This window comes from Spermophilus citellus (genome assembly GCF_964194105.1).
Source record: "Spermophilus citellus genome assembly, chromosome: 3".
NCBI classification, from domain to species: Eukaryota; Metazoa; Chordata; class Mammalia; order Rodentia; family Sciuridae; genus Spermophilus; species Spermophilus citellus.
The window spans coordinates 21,346,673-21,366,514 of NC_138184.1; the positions used below are offsets into that span (position 1 = coordinate 21,346,673).

At 37.4% G+C, this 19,842-nt stretch overlaps 1 protein-coding gene across 2 annotated transcripts in view; it reads left to right on the forward strand.

Annotated features, from left to right (window-relative positions):
- The window catches only part of ANO10 (anoctamin 10), a 178,789-nt gene that overhangs the window by 120,804 nt on the left and 38,143 nt on the right, over window positions 1-19,842 (forward strand). For both annotated transcript variants that reach the window (XM_081288047.1, XM_081288049.1), the window contains exon 12: window positions 7,094-7,210. In XM_081288047.1, coding sequence (XP_081144173.1) covers window positions 7,094-7,210 — 117 coding nt within the window. The remainder of the gene's footprint in view (window positions 1-7,093; window positions 7,211-19,842) is intronic.

Genomic DNA, 19,842 nt, shown 5'->3' on the forward strand with positions numbered 1-19,842 from the left:
TTTATTTCTATTCCTGATTTGTTGAGTTTTTTTTTTAATCATGAAAGGGCATTGAATTTTATCACATACTTTTTCTGCATCAATTGAAATATCATGTGGTTAATATACCATTTAATATGATATATTAAATTCATTGATTTTCATGTGTTGTTCCACCTGTGCATTCCAGGAATAAATTCCAGTCATGATATATGAATGTGCTATTGAGTTTGGTTTGCTTGTATTTTGCTGAAGATTGTGCATTCATCTGATCCAGGATATTGGTCTGTGGTTTTCTTATTAGATCTCTGGTATTGGTATCATGGTAATGTTGGCTTTACAAAATGATTAGGAAGTGTTTCTTCCTCTTCAGATTTTTGGAAGATTTTTCAAAGTAGTATTAATTATTTAAATGTCCTGGGCTTTTCTTTGTTGGGTAATTTACAATTACTGATTTAAATTCCTTAATAGATGATTCTGTTCAGATTTTTTTCCCCCGCATAATCTTATCATGGTAGGTTGTATGTTTCTAGGAATTTATCTATTTCTTCTAGGTTATCCAGTTTGTTAGTATATAATTATTCATAGTTAGACTCATAATCCTTTTTATTTTTATGGCATCAATTATAATGTCTCTTCTTTTATTTGTGAATTCTGATACATGATTTTTCTCTTTTTCAGTAGTCTAGTTAATTTTATTGATCTTTAAAAAAACTGAGTTTTATTGTTTTTTAATTGGTTTTCTAGTCTCTATTTAATTCTTTTTTTTAAAGAGAGTGAGAGAGGAGAGAGAGAGAGAGAGAGAGAGAGAGAGAGAGAGAGAGAGAGAGAGAGAATTTTCAATATTTATTTCTAGTTCTCTGCAGACACAACATCTTTGTTGGTATGTGGTGCTGAGGATCGAATCCGGGCCGCACGCATGCCAGGCGAGCGCGCTACCGCTTGAGCCACATCCCCAGCCCCTATTTAATTCTTCTCTAATCTTTATTATTTCTTTCCTTCTGTGAACCTTAGTTTTAGTTCTTTTGTAGATTCTTAAGATAGTCTAAGTTACTGATTTAAGAAATGTAGGTATTTACTACTATAAACTTTCTTCTGAGTGCCACTTTTGCTGCATCTCTTAGTTTTGCTATGTTTTTGCTTTCATTTGTCTTGAGATAGTTTCTTAATTGGGAGTTCAGCTCACTGGTAGAGCCCTTGCCTAGCATTCATGAGGCCCTGGGTTCAATCCCCAACATTGAAAAAAAAATTTCTAATTGCCCTTATGATTTCTTTTTTGACTCATTGATTGATTTTTGTTTTGCTTTGTTTTAATTTCCATACTCAAATTCCAGTTTTTCTTTTGCTTTTGATTTCTAGTGTTATTTCATTGTGCTTGGTAAAGATACTTGATATAACTTCAGTCTTCCTAAATTTGTTAAGACTTGCTTTGTGGTCTAATGTCATTTATCTTGGAGAAAGTTCTGAGTACACTTGAAGAAGTTTACTCAAAGTTATTGATTGGAATATTTATGTCTACTATGTCAAATTGGTTGACAGTATTGTTTGAGTCCCCTGTTTCCTTACTGATCCTGTGTCTGACTGTGCTATCCATTACTGAAAGTGGGATATTGAAATCTCTGACTTGTTTTACTGTCCATGTCTTCCTTCAAGTCTATCAATGTTTGCTGCAATATTTGACTACTCGGATGCTGGATGCATATGTATTATAGTTGTTCTATCTTCCTGGTGAATTTTATCCTTCCACGATGTCCCTATTTGTCACTTATTATAGTTTTTGACTTAAAGTCTATTCTGTCTAATGTAAGTATGATTACCCCTGCTTTCTTTTGCCTACCATTTGCGTGGAGTATCTTTGTTTCACTTTGATCTGATGTGTATCCTTTCATCTTGTAGCATATAGTATATCTTACTTTTAGATTTATTTAGCCATACTATGTCTTTTGTTTGGGGAGTTTTATTATCTATTTACATTTAAAGTAATTATCAGTAGACAGACTACTATTACCGTTGCAAATTGTTTTTTATATGTCTTGTAGTTATTTTGTCCCTCTTTTCCTGTCTTGCTACCTTCTTTTATGTTTTGCTAGTTCCTTTTCTCCTTCTGCTCTTCTGGTAATGGCTTAGTTTGTTCCTTTCTTATTTTCTTTTTTTGTATTTTCTACAGGTATTTTCTTTGTGATGACCATGGAGATTACAGTAAACATTTTATGATATGCTAACAACTGATCTTATGAATCTGATAACAACTGACAATAACTTCAGTAGCCTACAACAACTCAGTGCCTTTTTACCTCTTCCCCTTGCCACTTTATATTATTAATGTCACAAATTACATTTTGTCCTCATTGTTTTATACTTTTTACTTTTATCTTTTCAATTCAATACCAAATTGAAGGTGATCTACACATCACCATTATTGAAGTATTTTGTATTTGTCTACATATTTATCTTTACAGGATAGGTTTAATTTTTCATATGCATTTGTGTCGCTCACTGTCTGGTGTCTTTGAATTTGAACTTGAAGGATTCCCTTTAGCATTTCTTTTAACTCAGATTTAATGGTTATGAACGCCATCTTCTTTTGTTTATCTATTTATTTCTTCTATATGACAATTTTTCAAGATGTAGTATTCTTTCCCTTCAGCACTTTGAGATATTATCCCATTTCCTTGTGCCTGTAATGTTTCTGCTGTGAACTCTGCTGATGATCTTCTAGAAGCTCCTTTGTACGTTATGAGTCACTTTTCTCTTGGCGCTGTCAACATTCCATCTTTGTCTTTGATTTTTCATAGTTTGGTTATAATGTGTCTTGGTATGGACCTCTTTGTGAATTTGAATGTTTTCTTCCTTAAATTTGGGGAGTTTCAACCATTATTGAATATGCTCTGTCCCCTTTCTTTCTCTCTTCTCCTTCTAGAATTCATCCAGTTGATAGTGTCTCATCAAACTTTCTTTACTTTTCTCCATTCTTTTTTTTTTTTGATTGATTGTTTTCTTTTTCCTGTGACTCAGTAATTTCAAATGACCTGTCTTTTGAATTTGCCTATTCTTACTTCTGCTTGGTCAAGCCTGCTGTTGAATTTTTCAGTTCAGTATTATATTATTATCATACATGGGCCCTGCTTTTCTGAATCTGTTCTTTAATGTATCTACTTTGTACTGAGTCCTTGGCACAATCTTTTCCTTTTTGTGGGGATGGGCAAATCTGACATTGTCCCCTCTCTAGGGCTTCTTTGGGAAAGAACCTGCCTTTGTCTCAGAAGACTTAATCAGCATCTTCCATCCACATCATTGGTCCTCTCCTCAGAAGTTTTGGCAACTTCTCATCATTCAGTCTTGTTCCTTTTAGAAAATATATATTTCTTTCATTTCAGGGAACCCTTGGGAAGAGGTAGATATATATGTTTAGCAGTCTACTACCTTAAAATGAAAATTCCTGAGGTTATTTTCTTAAAATCCTAATTCCATAATATTTACTTTCTCTGCCCCACTGGGCACATTCATAAATGTATTTGGACATGTAATTTGTCTGGTAATCAGGAGAGGACTCTTTCTGAAGGAGTTTCTATTGTTAAGTTGAGGCTGGATTCTGAATGCAAAGAGATAATGCTGCAGATATGCCACTACAGGAATCAGATTAGCTTTTCAGAATTCTAAGAATTCAACTCCAGTTTACATTTTTATTTCAGAAGAGATTGGCTTGGGGACATGCCACTACAAAACACAGCTACTACTTCCAACCATATACCGAATTTTCTAATTTTTGTAAAATAAAATGATTTCACTCACTGTTTGTGCACGTGGTGCTAGATTCCCAGGGTTCAACAGCCCTGTAGTGACCAGAGGTGAGCAATGGGCTGATGGCTGAATAGGCAGTACTTTGTCACTGGCACCAGAAAGTCTTTAGCACTAATGCCAATTTTGTATGTCCTATTCTTTGTATTTTCCCAACTAAGATACCCTAAAATCATGTTTAATGAAACTTTTGAAGGGAGCCAACTTTTTTGTATTTGTTAGTTTTAAAATTCTGCTCATTTCTCTCCCCTCCCCTTCAGTATTTATTTTCTCCTTTACTTTGTTTAGGATATAATTTTGTGAGTTTTATTTTAAAAGCAGATTGTTATTGAATAATCACAATTATGACCTATGAAATATCATTGGTTTTCATAGCTAAGCTCCTTCTACCCTACTAACTTATTCATTTTGAGTATGTTTTTCTTCAAATTTGAGCAGTTCTTATTTCATCTTAAGTTTTATTTTATTTAGGAAAACAAGTCAAAATAGCTAAAATGCTTTTTACATTTTTTTTCCTTGATCAGTTAGCATAAAACAGTTCCCAGCCTTGAAACAGAGTAGCAGTGTGGAAAATATACAAAAATATAAACAATTTTAAAAGTTGAGCTTTTGCTGTTCAAGTCTAGGTTTCAAGTCTAGACTACGAAACTTACCTAATCCATCATGATGACTTGAATTCTGGATCTTGGGTAAAAGATACCAGTTAGCAGGGTATGGAGGGTCTGATTTACCCCCTCCTGACTATGGAGCCACATTGGATTCTTTCTTCTTCTCTTTGCCCCTTTTTCTCAAAGCCACCCCTGTGCCACTGAAGCTTCATGTGTCTCCCTCACCACAGTCCCAGGCATTCAGTGCTGTTTGCCGAGAGTTCGAGATGGGGTGGACATCGAGAAGGGATTTGCTAGCTCTGACTAATTAAATTAATTAACCAGTGTCTGTGAACAGTTGACATTCCTTGGCCTTCCCAGTGGTGTTTTTCACTTTTTGAAGATGATGTGTATTAAAACAAATATGTAGTTCTACTTATAATTGGTGGAATTTCTGGAAGTGTAGCAAAGTAGGGGTGGGAATCAAAATGATAGATAGGGGGAGGTTAGATAGTGGTGGATGGCAGCCACATCTTAGCTTGTGTCCCTACATAAGTGTTCTCTACATACTTGAATAAGTATGAAGTGACCACTTCATTCAGCTTTTATTCTTGTACTCCATATATAAATGCTGTATTCTCTGTAGGTTGTCTTGTTTTGGTCTGTTTATTGGGCAGGTAGGTAATAGTGACTATATAGAGTTAGGAGCCTGGCAGGGCATATATAATTTATTTATTAAGGGAGGAATTACTGTGTTATCTTTTTACATAAAGTTTTCCCTCATATTAATGCATGTTCATTAAAGTCTAAGGATAGAGAGATCACAAATGCCACACTATCCAAAGAAAACCATTGTGGAGACATTTTAAGAAAATAAATTATAGAGAATTAATCATAAAAGTATGCTGATATATGTACTTAAATCAGTTTCAATGCTCTCATGTTTGAATTAATATTACCAAATCAGTGCCAGCTGTTTTAGTTCATGAGAGTTGTAAATAGTTCCTATGGAAACCATGTCACTAAGGTCTGTGGCAGCCTTGCTCAGTCAGATAGCCAGTCCAAGCACACCTTCCAGATGGCTTGCCCAAGGGAAGCGTGTTCTTCCTCAGCAGGATCGTTTTGTTTTTTAAACCAATTCCCACTAAGACGCTGAGGAAGAGGAAATGGGTACAGATTTGTTAGGAGAGATGGAAAGAGGCCAGTGACGTGGTCTTCGTGGGGCTTTGGCAACCTAAGGCCACTCAGTTTCTGAAAAATATGAAAGATTTTTTTTCATCTACTGAATTATTTATTTCTTATTTGATATGTCAACTGAAGAGAACATCTTACATTAAATTATACCTCAGTACTCTAATAGAATAAAATAATGGTGCGGCATAGCCTTTTCTTAATTGTTTATTCTCTGTAGATTATATCCAGATTCTTATTAATTGAATTCATTCAGTTCAGAAATACAGTATGTGATATCATCTGATCCAGGCTGTACCATCTAGTTTTCCTGCTCTTGACCCCTAATCAGCTTCTTCCAGTGTCACCCTTGGTCATGGTGGGCAAGTCAAAGTGAAGCCTACCTAACCCTGGTCCACTCCAGACTTCTTGCCTGGCCTTCCAGTCTTCTGATTGAATTATTGCTTGTTCTGGCATTTCCCATGTCATGCTTCTCCCAGGAGTTATCTACTTACTATTTATTCCTCATCCTTCTTTTGATAAATGTCACAGTAAAGAATTCATTTAATTTTTTTCAACTGTCTTCTTTTTCTGTTGAATGTGTAGCATTTCTTGAAGGCTAATCTGTCTCCTTCATTGATTTTCTTAATGCCTTTTAATTATTTCTTACTTTTAAAAGTACACAGCAATTAATGTTTTGTAATTCATGCTGTCTTCACAGAGGCTTCATTCTTTTGATTGCTCAGATATCTGTGGGTGTGGATCCTAGATCACAGGTGATGCTAGGTTTGGAGAAGCATCAGTAAGTTGAAGCTAGAAGTCTGAAGAGCACGGTTGCCAATGGAAGCAATATCTTTGGGTTAATTTTAAATCTCACGTCATTATATAATAGAGAACTGGTCATGATGATAGTGTAAAAAGGAAACATACTAGCCAGGTTTTAGATTTTCTATATTTTCATGGATACATGTTACATTTCTCAGTATTGAGCCTAATATATGTGGAGTCAGCAGCATAAGGTTACAATCAGTTATCATCAATCATTTAATCAATATTTGTGGTTATCATGTCATGAAAGAAATTGCACCAGACACTAAGGGGAGGCAGAGGGTTTAAGGCACCTTGTATCTAAGACATATGAACATTGACTGAAGCTCATCCTGTGCTGCAGCACCGAGGGATATTGTTAGGCAGAGAATGGATCAGCCTGACAAATAGTGCACATTGAAATACATTGTTAGGGCTCAGGTAGAAAAAAAATTGTAGAAGACTTTGGAATAAACTTTATTTTTCTATAAAACATTGAGGGTGGCCTAGGATATCAATTTATGGTAAAAATTAATTTTAAAAGAATAAAGCAAAATACATCAATCATAAGAGAATGGACTACAGTGGGGTGGACTAAATATAACTGATTAGTCTTTGATACTTCACAAGCTAATACTTAAAAAGTACCTAAGGTTAATGAAAAGAATCCCATATTGGGTAGGTTCCAATTTGTTTCCTTGCACACATGAGTGAGTGTTAGCATATCAACATACGCTCTTTCTTGTTTTCAGCATGCACTCTTGGCTTTAAAGTTTATACTTGCCTTTGCCATACCTGATAAACCACGACATATCCAGATGAAACTGGCCAGATTGGAATTTGAGTCCTTGGAGGCACTCAAGCAGCAGGTAAGAGCAACTGTCCTGAAAAAACGAATGCCCAGTATTTTTCAGCAAATGAGAGGAAGCCTAATTCATGAGAGTCAAACGTTTTCTCTTGCATTGAATACCCAATTTAAATAAATCCAGAGGACTCCAGTTTAAGATGGCATAGCCAAACCAAAATCCTAATAATGTGAGCAACAAATAGGTTTGAAGGACTAAACTAAGCAAATGAAAAGATTCAAGCAATGTTAAATAAAGTCTAAAACTAGCATTCAACCAAAGTACAAGACAGAGAATTCAGAGAATCACTCTGGGGCTGCTCCCTACAGTTTCTATAGAGAAATCTGCTCTATAGAGAAATCTTAGGGAAGGAGAAGTGAGTAAATAGAATCCTGAATAATATCCTGCGGAGAATGAGAAAGAATGCAAATGTGTGGGTAGAAGCAGCAAAAATTGCCATGAAAGGAGGAACTGCTTTTCCATTTTTTCCACATTCCACCAGATAACAGAGAGAGAACCAAAAAGCAGTCATGCTGGAGCTCACATTTGGGTGACTTTTCTGCTTGTAATAAGGAGACAGAAAATTCCTGGATGCCCAGAGCTAGTTATCTCTGGTAAGACATGGGGATTTAAGTACCAGAATCTATAAGGCAGTATCTTCTAAGGAGACAAGTCTACGTCTAGGACATCTTGGACAACAGTCTTGTCAGCCTTTTACCACTTTGCACAGGATTTTTTGTTTTGTTTTGTATGTTTGGAGAATTGAACGGGGAAAATATATAAAGAGGACCCGCACTAGCTGTCCCTCTTACAGAAGCAAGGAGGTCAAAGATAGCACAAAGATAGACAGGAGATTCCCACGTTAAAGCACTATATGTCCCTGATTAGGTGGGGTCTCCCCAGAAGAGGGAGAGCCTGGCTCTGGACAGAGCTATGCTCGTGTTGATCACATAGCAGAGGAGAAGATCAAGGGACCTGTGCTCCTGAGTCTTAGGCAAGGTCACTTTTGGCACATGGGCTAGCCAGTGTGTTCACATCTTAAACCGAAACCCAGCATCATGCTCCATGGTGGAACCTGAAGCAGTCACAGACTTGGCAGGAGGCACATTTTCTCCACTGGTTCTCAGCCTTGTTCTGGAGATGCTTACCATGGCAGCAGAGGAGAGGAAGAACTAAGAAACCCAGAAGTAACCTGAACTAGGCAAGTTCGTCATTACTAGAAAACTAGAAGATTATGTATCTAAAGGTCACAAGATAAAGTATTTAAAATAATAGGAAAATTTGGTAAGGAAGGTTATAAAGTTTATATAAACTCATTTGTTTCCACTCATAAGAAATAATAACCAATAAAACATATTATCAAAGTAAAATTCTCATTTACAAAAGAAACCAATAATTTATGAACATAATGATCTAAATTAAGAATATTTTTAGGGCTGGGCTTGTGGCTCGGTGGTATAGCTCTTGCCTAGTGTGTATGAAGCCCTGGGTTCAATTCTCAGCGCCACATATAAATAAATAAAATAAAGATCCATTGACAACTAAAAAATATATTTTTTTAAAAAAGAATATTTTTAAAACTCTCCTGAGATTAAGAAAAAAATTCAATCCTGTGAAAATGAAATGACAGGCCAGGAGCAATGGCTCTCACCCACCTCCCAGCTATTCAGGAAGCTGAGAAGGAGTATTGCAAGTTTAAGGTGAGCCTGGGCAGCTTGTGAGACTCTGTCTTAAAAATACATACATATATAAATACGTAAATTTTAAAAATAAATGCAGTGCCAATTCAAATATGTAGAAATAAACATTTGAAAACAGCAAGAATACTTCCAAAAATGAAGAAAAAGTCCCAAGCTCTGTCAAATAGTAAAGCATTATGAATAATACAGTAATCATAATAATTAAATACATTTTTAATATGGGTATAAATGAACAGATCAATAAAATAGAGCAGAATTCCTAAATGGACCCAAATAAAACTGGGAATTTAGTTGATATTAAAAGTGACAAATATGTTAGTGGAAAAAAGAAGATATTATGTGGTTTGAGACAAAGAGCTGTTTTGGAAAATCATTGCATTTTATTTGTTTTATTACTTATGAATCCCCTTCCTCCAGCCTCAGATACAGATGGTTGAAGGATTCAAATAGAAAAACTTGAACCATAAAAAGTATATTAAAAAGCCTAGGGATATCTTCCAATGGGAGGTGCTTTCCTAATTAGAACCCCAAACCCAAATCTTAAAGAACAATTTAAAGCTTCTATATGACCAAAAAAAATGAACTCAAAGGAATTGGACAAACTGGGAAAATATTTGCATATGTCAAAAGGCTTACTATCTTTAGTTCAAAAAAAAAGTCTCTACAAACTGAATCTGGTAATTAAAGGGTAAAGAATGTAGAAATGCTTAACCTCATTCAAAATTAAAGAAATGTAAATTCACACACTAGTGAAATGCCACATTCTGTTCTATTAGGAAATGTTGTTGATAACCCACTGTTATTGGATATGAGAAATGGACATTCTTTTATGTACTGTTGGCAGAGGTGTAAATTGCTTCAGCCTTTCTCGAATGCAGTTGAATCACGATTTGAATTATTCTGCAACACAGAAATGATTCTTGCTAAGGTTATGGTTGTATCTGCAGTGTATCAAAATATAGTTGCAGAGACATTTTTATTAGCAGAAATCTGGAGACAACAAATTCTTCAGGGAGTGTCTAATTAAATAAATGATAGTGTATTCATATAATAAAACCATGATCCTATCTTAAAAGAAATTTGTGCTGGTGTGTGTATGTGCATTTGTACACACATGCACACACATATGCACTGGCTGTAAGTAGAAAAAACAAGACACAGAAATACAATCACCTTTGAGTCAAATTACAAAGGGAAAAAGGTAAGCAAAGAAAAAGGAATGACTACTGATAGGTGCATTTGTTTTCCTTGGAAGAGCTCACAGCAAACTCCATATGGTAGGTACCTTTGAGGAGAGTGATTAGATTTTCCTTTCCATATACAGTTTGAATTTTCTGACTATGCATGTCTTACTTTTTTGAAGTCAAAAGTAATTCTCAGTGTGGGGGGGGGTCTTATTTGCCATTTGTTATCAGTACACTTTTCGGCACTTAAAAGGTTAATGTAAGTAAATAGGGAATGATCCTCATGTTGGTGATTTGAATAATTCCTTAAGCCATTTTTTTGGACACATGTGGGCACATGTGAGCACATCCTCCATTTTCCCTTCTCCTTCCTCCTGTATTCCCTGCCCCACTTTCATCGTAAGCCCTTTTTCCCCCTTAGAAAAAGTACACATCAGGTGAAATAGAATAAACTTTATTTTAACATCAAATAAAATTTTTACGTTAAGTTTATGGCTATGAATCAAGTATGGAGACCAAATAGCAATATGAGGCAAATGAGGTTTGTTTGTAAATTCCTCTGTAAACCTCTCAGTTAAGGTCAGAGAGACACCAAGACAGGAGGACAGACCCATGGGCTGGGAATTTCAAGTGTTTTAAAGTATCTTCTCTGCTTTGTTTGAAGGAGAGACAGAGTGAGGGCCAGAAAAATAGGATGGACAGAGAAGGGTAGGCAGAGTGTAGCGCCTCCAAACAGCCATGCTCCCCTGACTTTGGTAGGAACATGTGGGTGCAGACAGTTTTGGGGCCTGGGTTTTCAGATGTTTGGTTTATTATACATGTACTGTTTCCTAAGATGTTAACTGCCTAAGGATGCCCCGGTGTCCTGCTGGCCATCCCTGGCCACCTCTCCTTTCTTGATGGCCCTTGTTCCACTTTTCAGAAGAAAGGAGCACCTCCCTTCTATAAGGAGCCTTACCCTTTGCCTGGATCCCAGTATGAAAACCTCCCAGGTGACAGAACCTGTTAAAATGGAGATGTTAGAGGCTAAGCTGAGTTCAGTAAAGCACCCGCCCCAATCACCAAAGCCAAATCCTTCTCTTTAAGAGATGCATCTCTTCAGTGTATCCAAAATGTTATGTTCAGCAGTTGTAAGAATATTTATTTTTAACACTTACAGGGAGAGATGTATGTCACATAAAATTTTAAAAGCTTTTAAATTTCAACTTATACTATTATAGCTAAGTATGAGAGAGTGCTTTATAAAGACTTTAAAGCAAAAAAAAGTTATTAGGATAAAATTCCTTGAAAGAAAATATGATTTCAATGAGGGGAAAAAAAGGAAAAAATTTAACTGTTAATTAAGAGCATATTTATGTATTTTTCAAATGGATGGTAATGGATTTCATATCATGACAATATCAGATATCCTTTGAATGGTTTTAAAAGTATGACTTTTTAGTTTATTTTTGTGTTGATACTTATCATATGCTAGAAAATATATTTCACATCTGTTTAATTTATGATGATAAATGTTAGATGTTCAGTCAGAATGGTGGTAATCAAGAATCCACATAGTATTAAATGTTGGAGAGAATGTGGAGAGAAAGGAACACTTTTACACTGTTAGTGGGATTGTAAATTAATACAACCACTATGGAAATCAATATGGTGATTCCTCAAAAGCCTGGGCATTGAACCACCATATGATCCAGCCATACCACTTCTTGGAGGTATTCTGAAGAATTAAAGTCATCATTTTATAGTAACACATGCATACCCATGTGTATAGCAGCACAATTCAAAATAGTCAAACTATGTAATTAACCTCAGAGTCCATCAATAGATGAATGAATGAAGAAAATGGGGTATTTTATTTGGTCACAAATTAAAAAATGAAATTATGGCATTTTCAGGAAAATGGATGGAACTAGAGACATTAGGTAAAGAATAAGCCAAACTCAAAAGATCGAGTGTTGTATGAGGGAGATGGAGAGGTAAAAGGACAAGAAATGTGGGGGCATGGGTCTCATGGAAATCAAAGAGAGATCAGTGGATGAAAGGAACCAGGGAATGGGAGGAGGGCAAGGTGGAGTGTAGTTTAGGGGGTGATATTGGCCAAGTTATAATACCATTATTATGTACAACTATAATGTACCAATAAAAAAAGTAAAAATAGGAAGGAAAAAAATATGTGTTGAAAAAAACTTGAGGTGTTGGTTTAAAGTTGTGTGGGAGGGTACATGTTTTAGCTTTTTTGTTGCTGTGACTAAAAGACTGACAAGAACAATTTTAGAGGAGGATTCACGGTTTCAGATGTCTCAGCCCATAGTCAGCTGGCTCCATTCCTCAGGGCTCGAGGTGAGGCAGAATATCATGGCAGAAGCGGCTCACTTGATGATCAGGAAGCAGAGAGAGATTCCATTTGCCATATAGAAAATACATACCCCAAAGGCATGCCCACCTTCAGCCACACCTTACCCACCTTCAGTTAAATCCCATCGGGGAATTAATTTACTTATTGGGTCAAGGCTTCCTTCCATAGCCCAATCATTTCACATCTAAATGTTCTTGAAAATGCCATGATTTCATTTTTTTTATTTATAACTGAATAAAATATCATTGTATATATGAACCCCATTTTCTCCATTCATTCATCTGTTGATGGACTCTGAGGTTGGTTACATGAGCTTTGTTTCTCCAAAGATTATATTTCTGGTGACGTTTGTGGGTTATGGCAGGCAGATTCCTGGCTAGTGTGTACATGTTTAATTCAATGACAAGACAAGATCTTGCTTTATGTTAATAAGCTTTCCCCTCAGTATTTCATGTTACCACAGCTTTATCTAAAAAGCAAAAAAAAAAAAAAAATTATTGATCTCTGTTATGATTAACATGCTTCAAGGTCATTAAATACATTTACCTGAAGGCCTGGGGTATCAGGGTGAGTGTATTTACTGTGGCCATGGCTGAGTGACATCTCTAGTCAGCTCTGAGACTCCTTCAGAAGCACTCTTCCTGACAGTGGGCAAGCCATAACTCAAAAGAAAATTTTATTTACACTCATCTTAATTGACAAATGAAAACTGGCCAAAATTCTACCTCGAGTTACTTGAAAAGAAGAAAAAAAATCTAAGAGATTTTAAGTTTCTATGGAGATTTTTCCTCCTGAGGACATAGATGTGATTCTCTGATTAACAGTCTCTTGTAAGAAAAGGCGATTTGGATGCTGATATTGCTCTTATGTTCTGGAAAGACAGAGAATCGTCAATTGGGCTTTGACTTGGTGTTATTAACCACATGCCTTCAAACAGGACATCCCTGGCTTCTTCTAAAGACAATTTTTCCCCTCAGTACTGAGGTGGGAACCCATGCTCTACCACTGATTCACACCCCAGCCTCAAGATGGTTTTTAAGCTCTCTGTGCCAAATAAAGGGCAGGAGGCCATGATGAGTACTGTGGTCAGGATCTCTCAGCATCGGACAAACCCAGGAAGAGTGCTCCTCCCTTCCTGTCTCTTCTTTTTTCTTTTCTTGTAATTATTAATCCGAGAATCAAAGTCTGGACAGAAGATCCAGTAGCAGTGGCTTCCTTCTTGCTGACCTAAGGCTTTGCCACCTTCTTGCTGACTTAAGGCTTTGCCACACGGCCCACACTGCTACAAGGGCCCGCAGTTCGTGCTGCTATCAGGGAGAGACAAAGATTTTTCCTAGTCTCACAGCCCAGGGGGTCCAGAAGGACCAGAAGGTCAGCACCACCTCATGCTTTTCAAAGAGTGGAGCTAATTGGCAAGGCCTTTGGTTTACCTGCTGAACTGGAGCCATTTCTAGGATGTAGATTTTTTTTTTTTCTCCTTTGCTTTCCTCTGACATTTTACCATCTGCTTTGTAACTAAGTGTAGCCTCAACTAACTGGGCTGCTCCCCTGGGCCAAAAGCAGAGACAGCTTCTGCTGGGTCCCCGATCCATTTCCGGGCCCAGATTAAAAAAAAATAGAGTAACTGAAAATATATATATTTAAGAGTGCATCTCATTAATAATCTGTCCTGGCCCTGGACCTTGTGACTGTTAAGTGACTAGAAATTGATAGTAGCCTGTCAATAGAAATTGTTAATAGTTATGAATAATTATTATATTATATTTAATTTATGCTTGAATTTTTTTAGTTTTCAACTCAATTCCTATTTTTTGGACAAGGTATGATTGAGAAATTTAAGTCATCAGACAGTTTTTGAATAATGCTGTTTTTTGTTATTGTTTGTGTTTGGTACTGAGGATTGAACCCAAGGCTTTGTGCATGCTACACAAGTGCTCTTCTCACTGAGCTGTGCCTCCAGCCCTTTTTACACTTTTTTACTTTGAGTTGGAGTCTGGCTAAGTCGCTGAGGTTGGCCTTGAACCTGTGATTCTCCTGCATCAACTCTCAAGTTGCTGGGATTACAGGTGTGTGCCACTGAGCCTGCCAAGGCTGTGTATTTTAAATGTAAAACTTTTGAAAAACACATGTATCTGGACTCTGTGCCCTGAACACACTGATTCCCTAAATCTAAGGTGGGACCCAAGAACCTACATTTTAAGAAACCCTCCCCCTTATTACATCTCTCTGCCAAACCCCACCCTGCAGCAAGGAAAAGTCCTGAGTTCAGATGAGTGAGTGTGTGAGCAAGTATGCTCTGGACCAGGTTCACAAAACCTTTTTTTTTTTTCTTTATAAAGTCAAAGACTCATCCCATGGTCTTGGAAAGACCCAGAAATCAACCTTTTAACCAGTGCATCAAATGATCCTGAGGCAGGAGCTCACGTGGAGAAGTGCCCTGTATAGTCAGCTGTTTCTCTAGCCATGGGAGGGGTGGCAATGAAAGCAACAGAGAACATGGACGGAAATGTCCTGCAAACAGAGCTTTTTCCATTTCAAATAGGAAACTGCAGTATTTCCAAATATAAAGGCAAATTAGATACATTTAAAGGTGAGAGGCCAACTGAGGAAAGTAAAACAGTTTGCTTTGCAAAGGGCATCTTCAAATGATCAGGCTTCAGTAGGTTGAGACCTTTAAGAAGAATTCTACATGGTAAATACCATCCTAGTGATGCCCTTTTATTTCTATTCAAATTGATTTATTCAGCTCTCAGTCATTTTAAGATCCAATTAAAAATAGAAAGGAGTCTTATCCAGGAACCATTTGATAACTTGATGGCCTGGAGCACAAGGACACAACATCCTAGAGCTGTCACCACTTAACCAGCCCAGGCAACCAGCCCTCTCTGAGCCAGGGAACACATCCCAGCCAAGGATCAGGGTCAGCTGCCTGGAGCCTCTGAGAAAGGTAACAGCCTCAGGAGTCAGTTAAAAGAGCAAGGATGAGGACCTTAAAAAGATATCACTATGCTTATTACAGCTCCCAGAAGCCTCAAGTCAGCCGTGGGAGCCCCAAGCCTCATCAAAAGTTCTTTGTTGGGCAGGGGGACTACTAACTCAGTGGTAGAGCACTTGCCTAGCATGTGTGAGGCACTGAGTTTGATTCTCAGCACCACATAAAAAATAAATAAAATAAAGGCATTGTGTCCATCTATAACTAATAAAATATTTTTAAAAAAAGTTCTTTGTTGGGCAGGGGGAATAGCTCAGTGGTAGTGCACTTGCCTAGTGTGTGTGACTCTGGGCCCTGAGTTCAATCCCAGCACCAGAAAAAAAAAAACAAAAAATAACAACAACAACAACAAAAAAACACATTCTCATGTTATAGGGTTAAATGTATTTTAACCATTTTCCCAACATTTCCTAAGAGCTTCTGAACTTTTCTTCCCCTGTTTTGTGCTCTCAAGTTATGGTAGATACATGAGCATTTTTAATGGAAAGTATGAGAATTCACAGCATAGAATGAGGATGCTAAGTTGACTTGGGTAGACAATCACATAATGATCTGACAACATATAATCCACATCAAATGTTTGTGGTAGGCTATATGGGGCTCTGTACTATCTGCCTGATCTTTCTGAAAATCTAAAGTTTCTAAAAACTAAAGTTTAAAAAACAATGAAATTTTGAATCTGAAAAAAGAGTTAGCTTCTAAGAAAGCAAGTGTCCAGCAATGCCAGAGCCACAGACTTTGGGGACAGGATGGTTCTCAGGGTCTAAAGTTAGGTCTGGGTCAGTAGGATGGAGGTAAAGGGAAGCTTGAATTGACACTGTTCAGAGTTTGGGTGGCCATCTGATCCAGTGCCCCCACCCCACCCCAACCCACCCCACCCCAATTCTTCCTGTACTCTGCAGCCACTGAGCAGGTGACATGACCTTTCTGTGTTATAGTCTCCTTGACACTCGAATAGGGCCAAGGAAGATGGTGCCTGCCACATAAGATCAGAATGAGGCTGGAATGTGACAGTGTAAGGTGCACATGTGGAGTGCGGGGCATAGAATGCTGAAGGAGGAAGAGGATACCTCATGTGTGGACACCCTGGGTCACTTGGGGGACCCCAAGGAGTTCTAGGATAGAGTGGTACTCTAATGCCAGATGTTGAGTCAGGATTGCACCTCCGCAGAAGTAATAGTCAAGAGAGCAACAGGAGGAGGGCAGTAGTAACCGGAGAGTAGAGGGTGAGAACTGGAGCCAAGGACTGTTCTAAACCTCTGCACGTGCCAGTGACTCTTCAGAGCTGTTCTCAGGGCAAGGCCTGGCAGCCTTTCACAGGCTATTCTTCACACAGTAGATCTTTCTCCAGCTGATACATGATAACCTTCTTGAAAGGAGACTGATGCTCTTAACAATTATTGGCTCCTGTCCACCTCTTTTTAGTATCTTCTCCTGCCATTCTTCTTCTCACTTTTGGGTCTAGCAGGGCTCCCAGGCTCCCCTGCTGCTTGTAACTCTGACTACCCTTGACCTGCCCCCTGCGGTCAGCCTCCCCCATAGTGTGATGTAGGCCCTGCCCCCATTTCTGAGTGTGGCCCACTGTGTTTGGTTCTGCTTCCATCTCCTGTTTGAGTTGTGACATCCCCACCACCCAGGCGATGCCTGGCACAGCGCAAGGCCTGGTGCCCAGCAGACTCAATAAATCTTTGCTTAATCAAGGTGAGGTTGTTGACTCATACATAGTTCAGAAGCCAGTGTATTAAATAAATGATGATGATGTCCTTGGATAAAAAGCGAAGAGTGTTAGGGTAACTGCTCTAGCAAAAATGGAAGCAAGGCACATACCTTTTTGTGATCACTGGGGAAGAGAATGCTTTCTGAGGAGTCCCACACAGCACTTCCAGACCCCATGCCTGGCCTTGACAAAGTTCAAGTACTTTTTTTTTTTTAATCAAAAAGAGTGACTGCGGTTGACATCAGTAACAATGGTAGCTTCCTAAGACTATAAAATAACCCCAAGCCAGGCCAGATGGAATTTGAAAACAGTTTGTCCTTTGTACTTGTTTTGTTAGCTAGAAAACCAACTAACAAATTCAGGCTCCAGAGCAATCCTCTCTTACCACTGATGCACTGATGGCACATTCCCCCCCCCCCCCATGTTGTTGGTTCCCTGGAGAAAATTTCTTTAAGGCATCCAGATATTAAATAAGACTATAGCTCTTGAAAGCCTTTCTGATCTTTTTTGTCTCTCCCAGTAAAACAGTCTATGTGAGTTGCTGCTTATCTCAATTGATTTTCTAAGAAAAATTTAAAATCTGTATATCTTAATTTTCCCCTAGATATAAGAAGCATGGCCAAATCAGAACCAGATTTTATTTTACTTGTGTAATTACTAAATAGGCCACGATATGGAATAAAATTTATCATTTTCCTAGTTGCCATGCCAGTAGATCAGAAACAGTGTGAGTGGCAGGCGTGGAGGCACCGGTCCCTTCCACCCGGAAGGCCTCCAGGTCAACGTGCTGTGGAAGCTCTGGCTGTGTGCTTTGGATAGTGTTCACATGTGTCACTAAAACCTATCTGTGTTTGTAAAGAATAAAATTGCTCTAAAACAAATTATTCTAGGTGATTCAGAATGCTTAAAACTGTGTGTTTAAAAACAACAACGAAAGATATATTCCAGTAAGACATGTAAGGTCTCCAGTCTCGGATTCTGTACTTATTAACAGTTCCTTGGCCATGAGGGCTAACAGATGTAAGAGTAGCTCTTGCTTTTCCTGGCTGATTATCAACATACTCACTTTTTTACTAAATGATTTAGGATATTAAAGATTATATTGGTCAGACCAGAAGTTGTGAAGATGTGCTGTGTATAGAGCTCAGTGGTAGAGCATTCTTCTAGCTTGTACAAGGCCCTGGATTTGATCCCCAGCACTGGAAAAAAAAAAGTTATAAAGAAATATGGTGGTGGCGATGGTTGTTACCAAACCCAGGTCCATTTACTCACCACTAAAAAAGGATTTGGTGAACCAAAGACAAGTTTTTGGACTAAGGAAAAAGATTCTTTGGTAATCCAGAAAGACAAGAGAAGATGCTGGAGTAGCATACTAAAAGATAATCTTAACACAGTTGCTGTTGTTTTTCTAGCATCTTTTATCTTTAGGAGTAAATGATTGATGAAAACAAATCTTTTAAATTTGCATTTGTCTTTAGAGGGAGTAGAAAGATTAGGGAAATGTTGGGTAAATTGACCTTGTACTGCTAGTTTAAATGATTAGTGAGGGCTCTGTGCTCAGGGAGGCAGGAGCTTTATCTCACAAACTGTAACCCAAGTGCGATGTATTTAATACTTAAACATTGTTAAGATCTAAATTATGAATATTTCACCACATGCCACCTTTTATGTTATGACTGTGAACTTCATCAAGGTCAAAGATAATTTGTCTGTGACCACCCACTAGAAGCTTCCTGGGGCAGGATTACTTCAGATGAATTTATATTTGTTGAGTGAGTGGATCATTAGTTAAATATACAACATTAGGGGCAAAATTTCATCCCTTTGTACTTTTTATAGTACTAAATGTTAGTCCTTGGAATTTGAAATTATCTTCCTTGTGTTATATTTGCATATGAGATTCAGGAAGCCATTATTGAACACTTATTATGTGTAGGAAGCCACACTTATTTTTAAGGTTTGTTTATTACTATTGAACTGCTAAAATAGGAATTTTTTATTTAACATAATAACCAATATTATTTTCCATTGATTTACAGTGCTACAAGATTTCAGTGATGTGATTGAATGTTATATCTTACAATGATTGTAGGCCTAAGAGATTGGATTAAAAACATAGTGACCTATGGACTAAGGAATATGGACTTTTAAAGTAATCCCTGAGAACAGCACATTTGGTTAGCTGTCTCTTTCTCCAAAAGATAGAATTAAAGAAACAAGAAATGTTTGAATTTAAGAACTCTTTGAAATACTACCTTAAAGGAAAATAATCACTTCACACTAATAATGGTTCTGCCAACATAAATGATAATATTATGGTGAACATAAGTCAAAATGAAAATACAGATGCTAAAATTCAGTAACAAATATTAATTGACTACAGTTTGCCTTCCATATTTATGGTTTCTGTACCCGCATATTCAACAAACCTAAGATTGATAATATTCATGAAAATAAATTGTGTCTTTAATAAACATATACAGACTTTTCCTCCATCATTATGTGCTGAACAATACTGTCTATTAACTATTTAGATAGCATTTACATTGTGTTAGATATTAGCTGTGATCTGGAGATGCCTTACTTTATACAGTAGGGATAGGGTGTAGCTCAGAGGTAGAGCACTTGCCTCACATGTACATGGTCCTGGGTTGTTCAAACCTCACTACCACACACACAAATATATATATATAAAATACACACACAC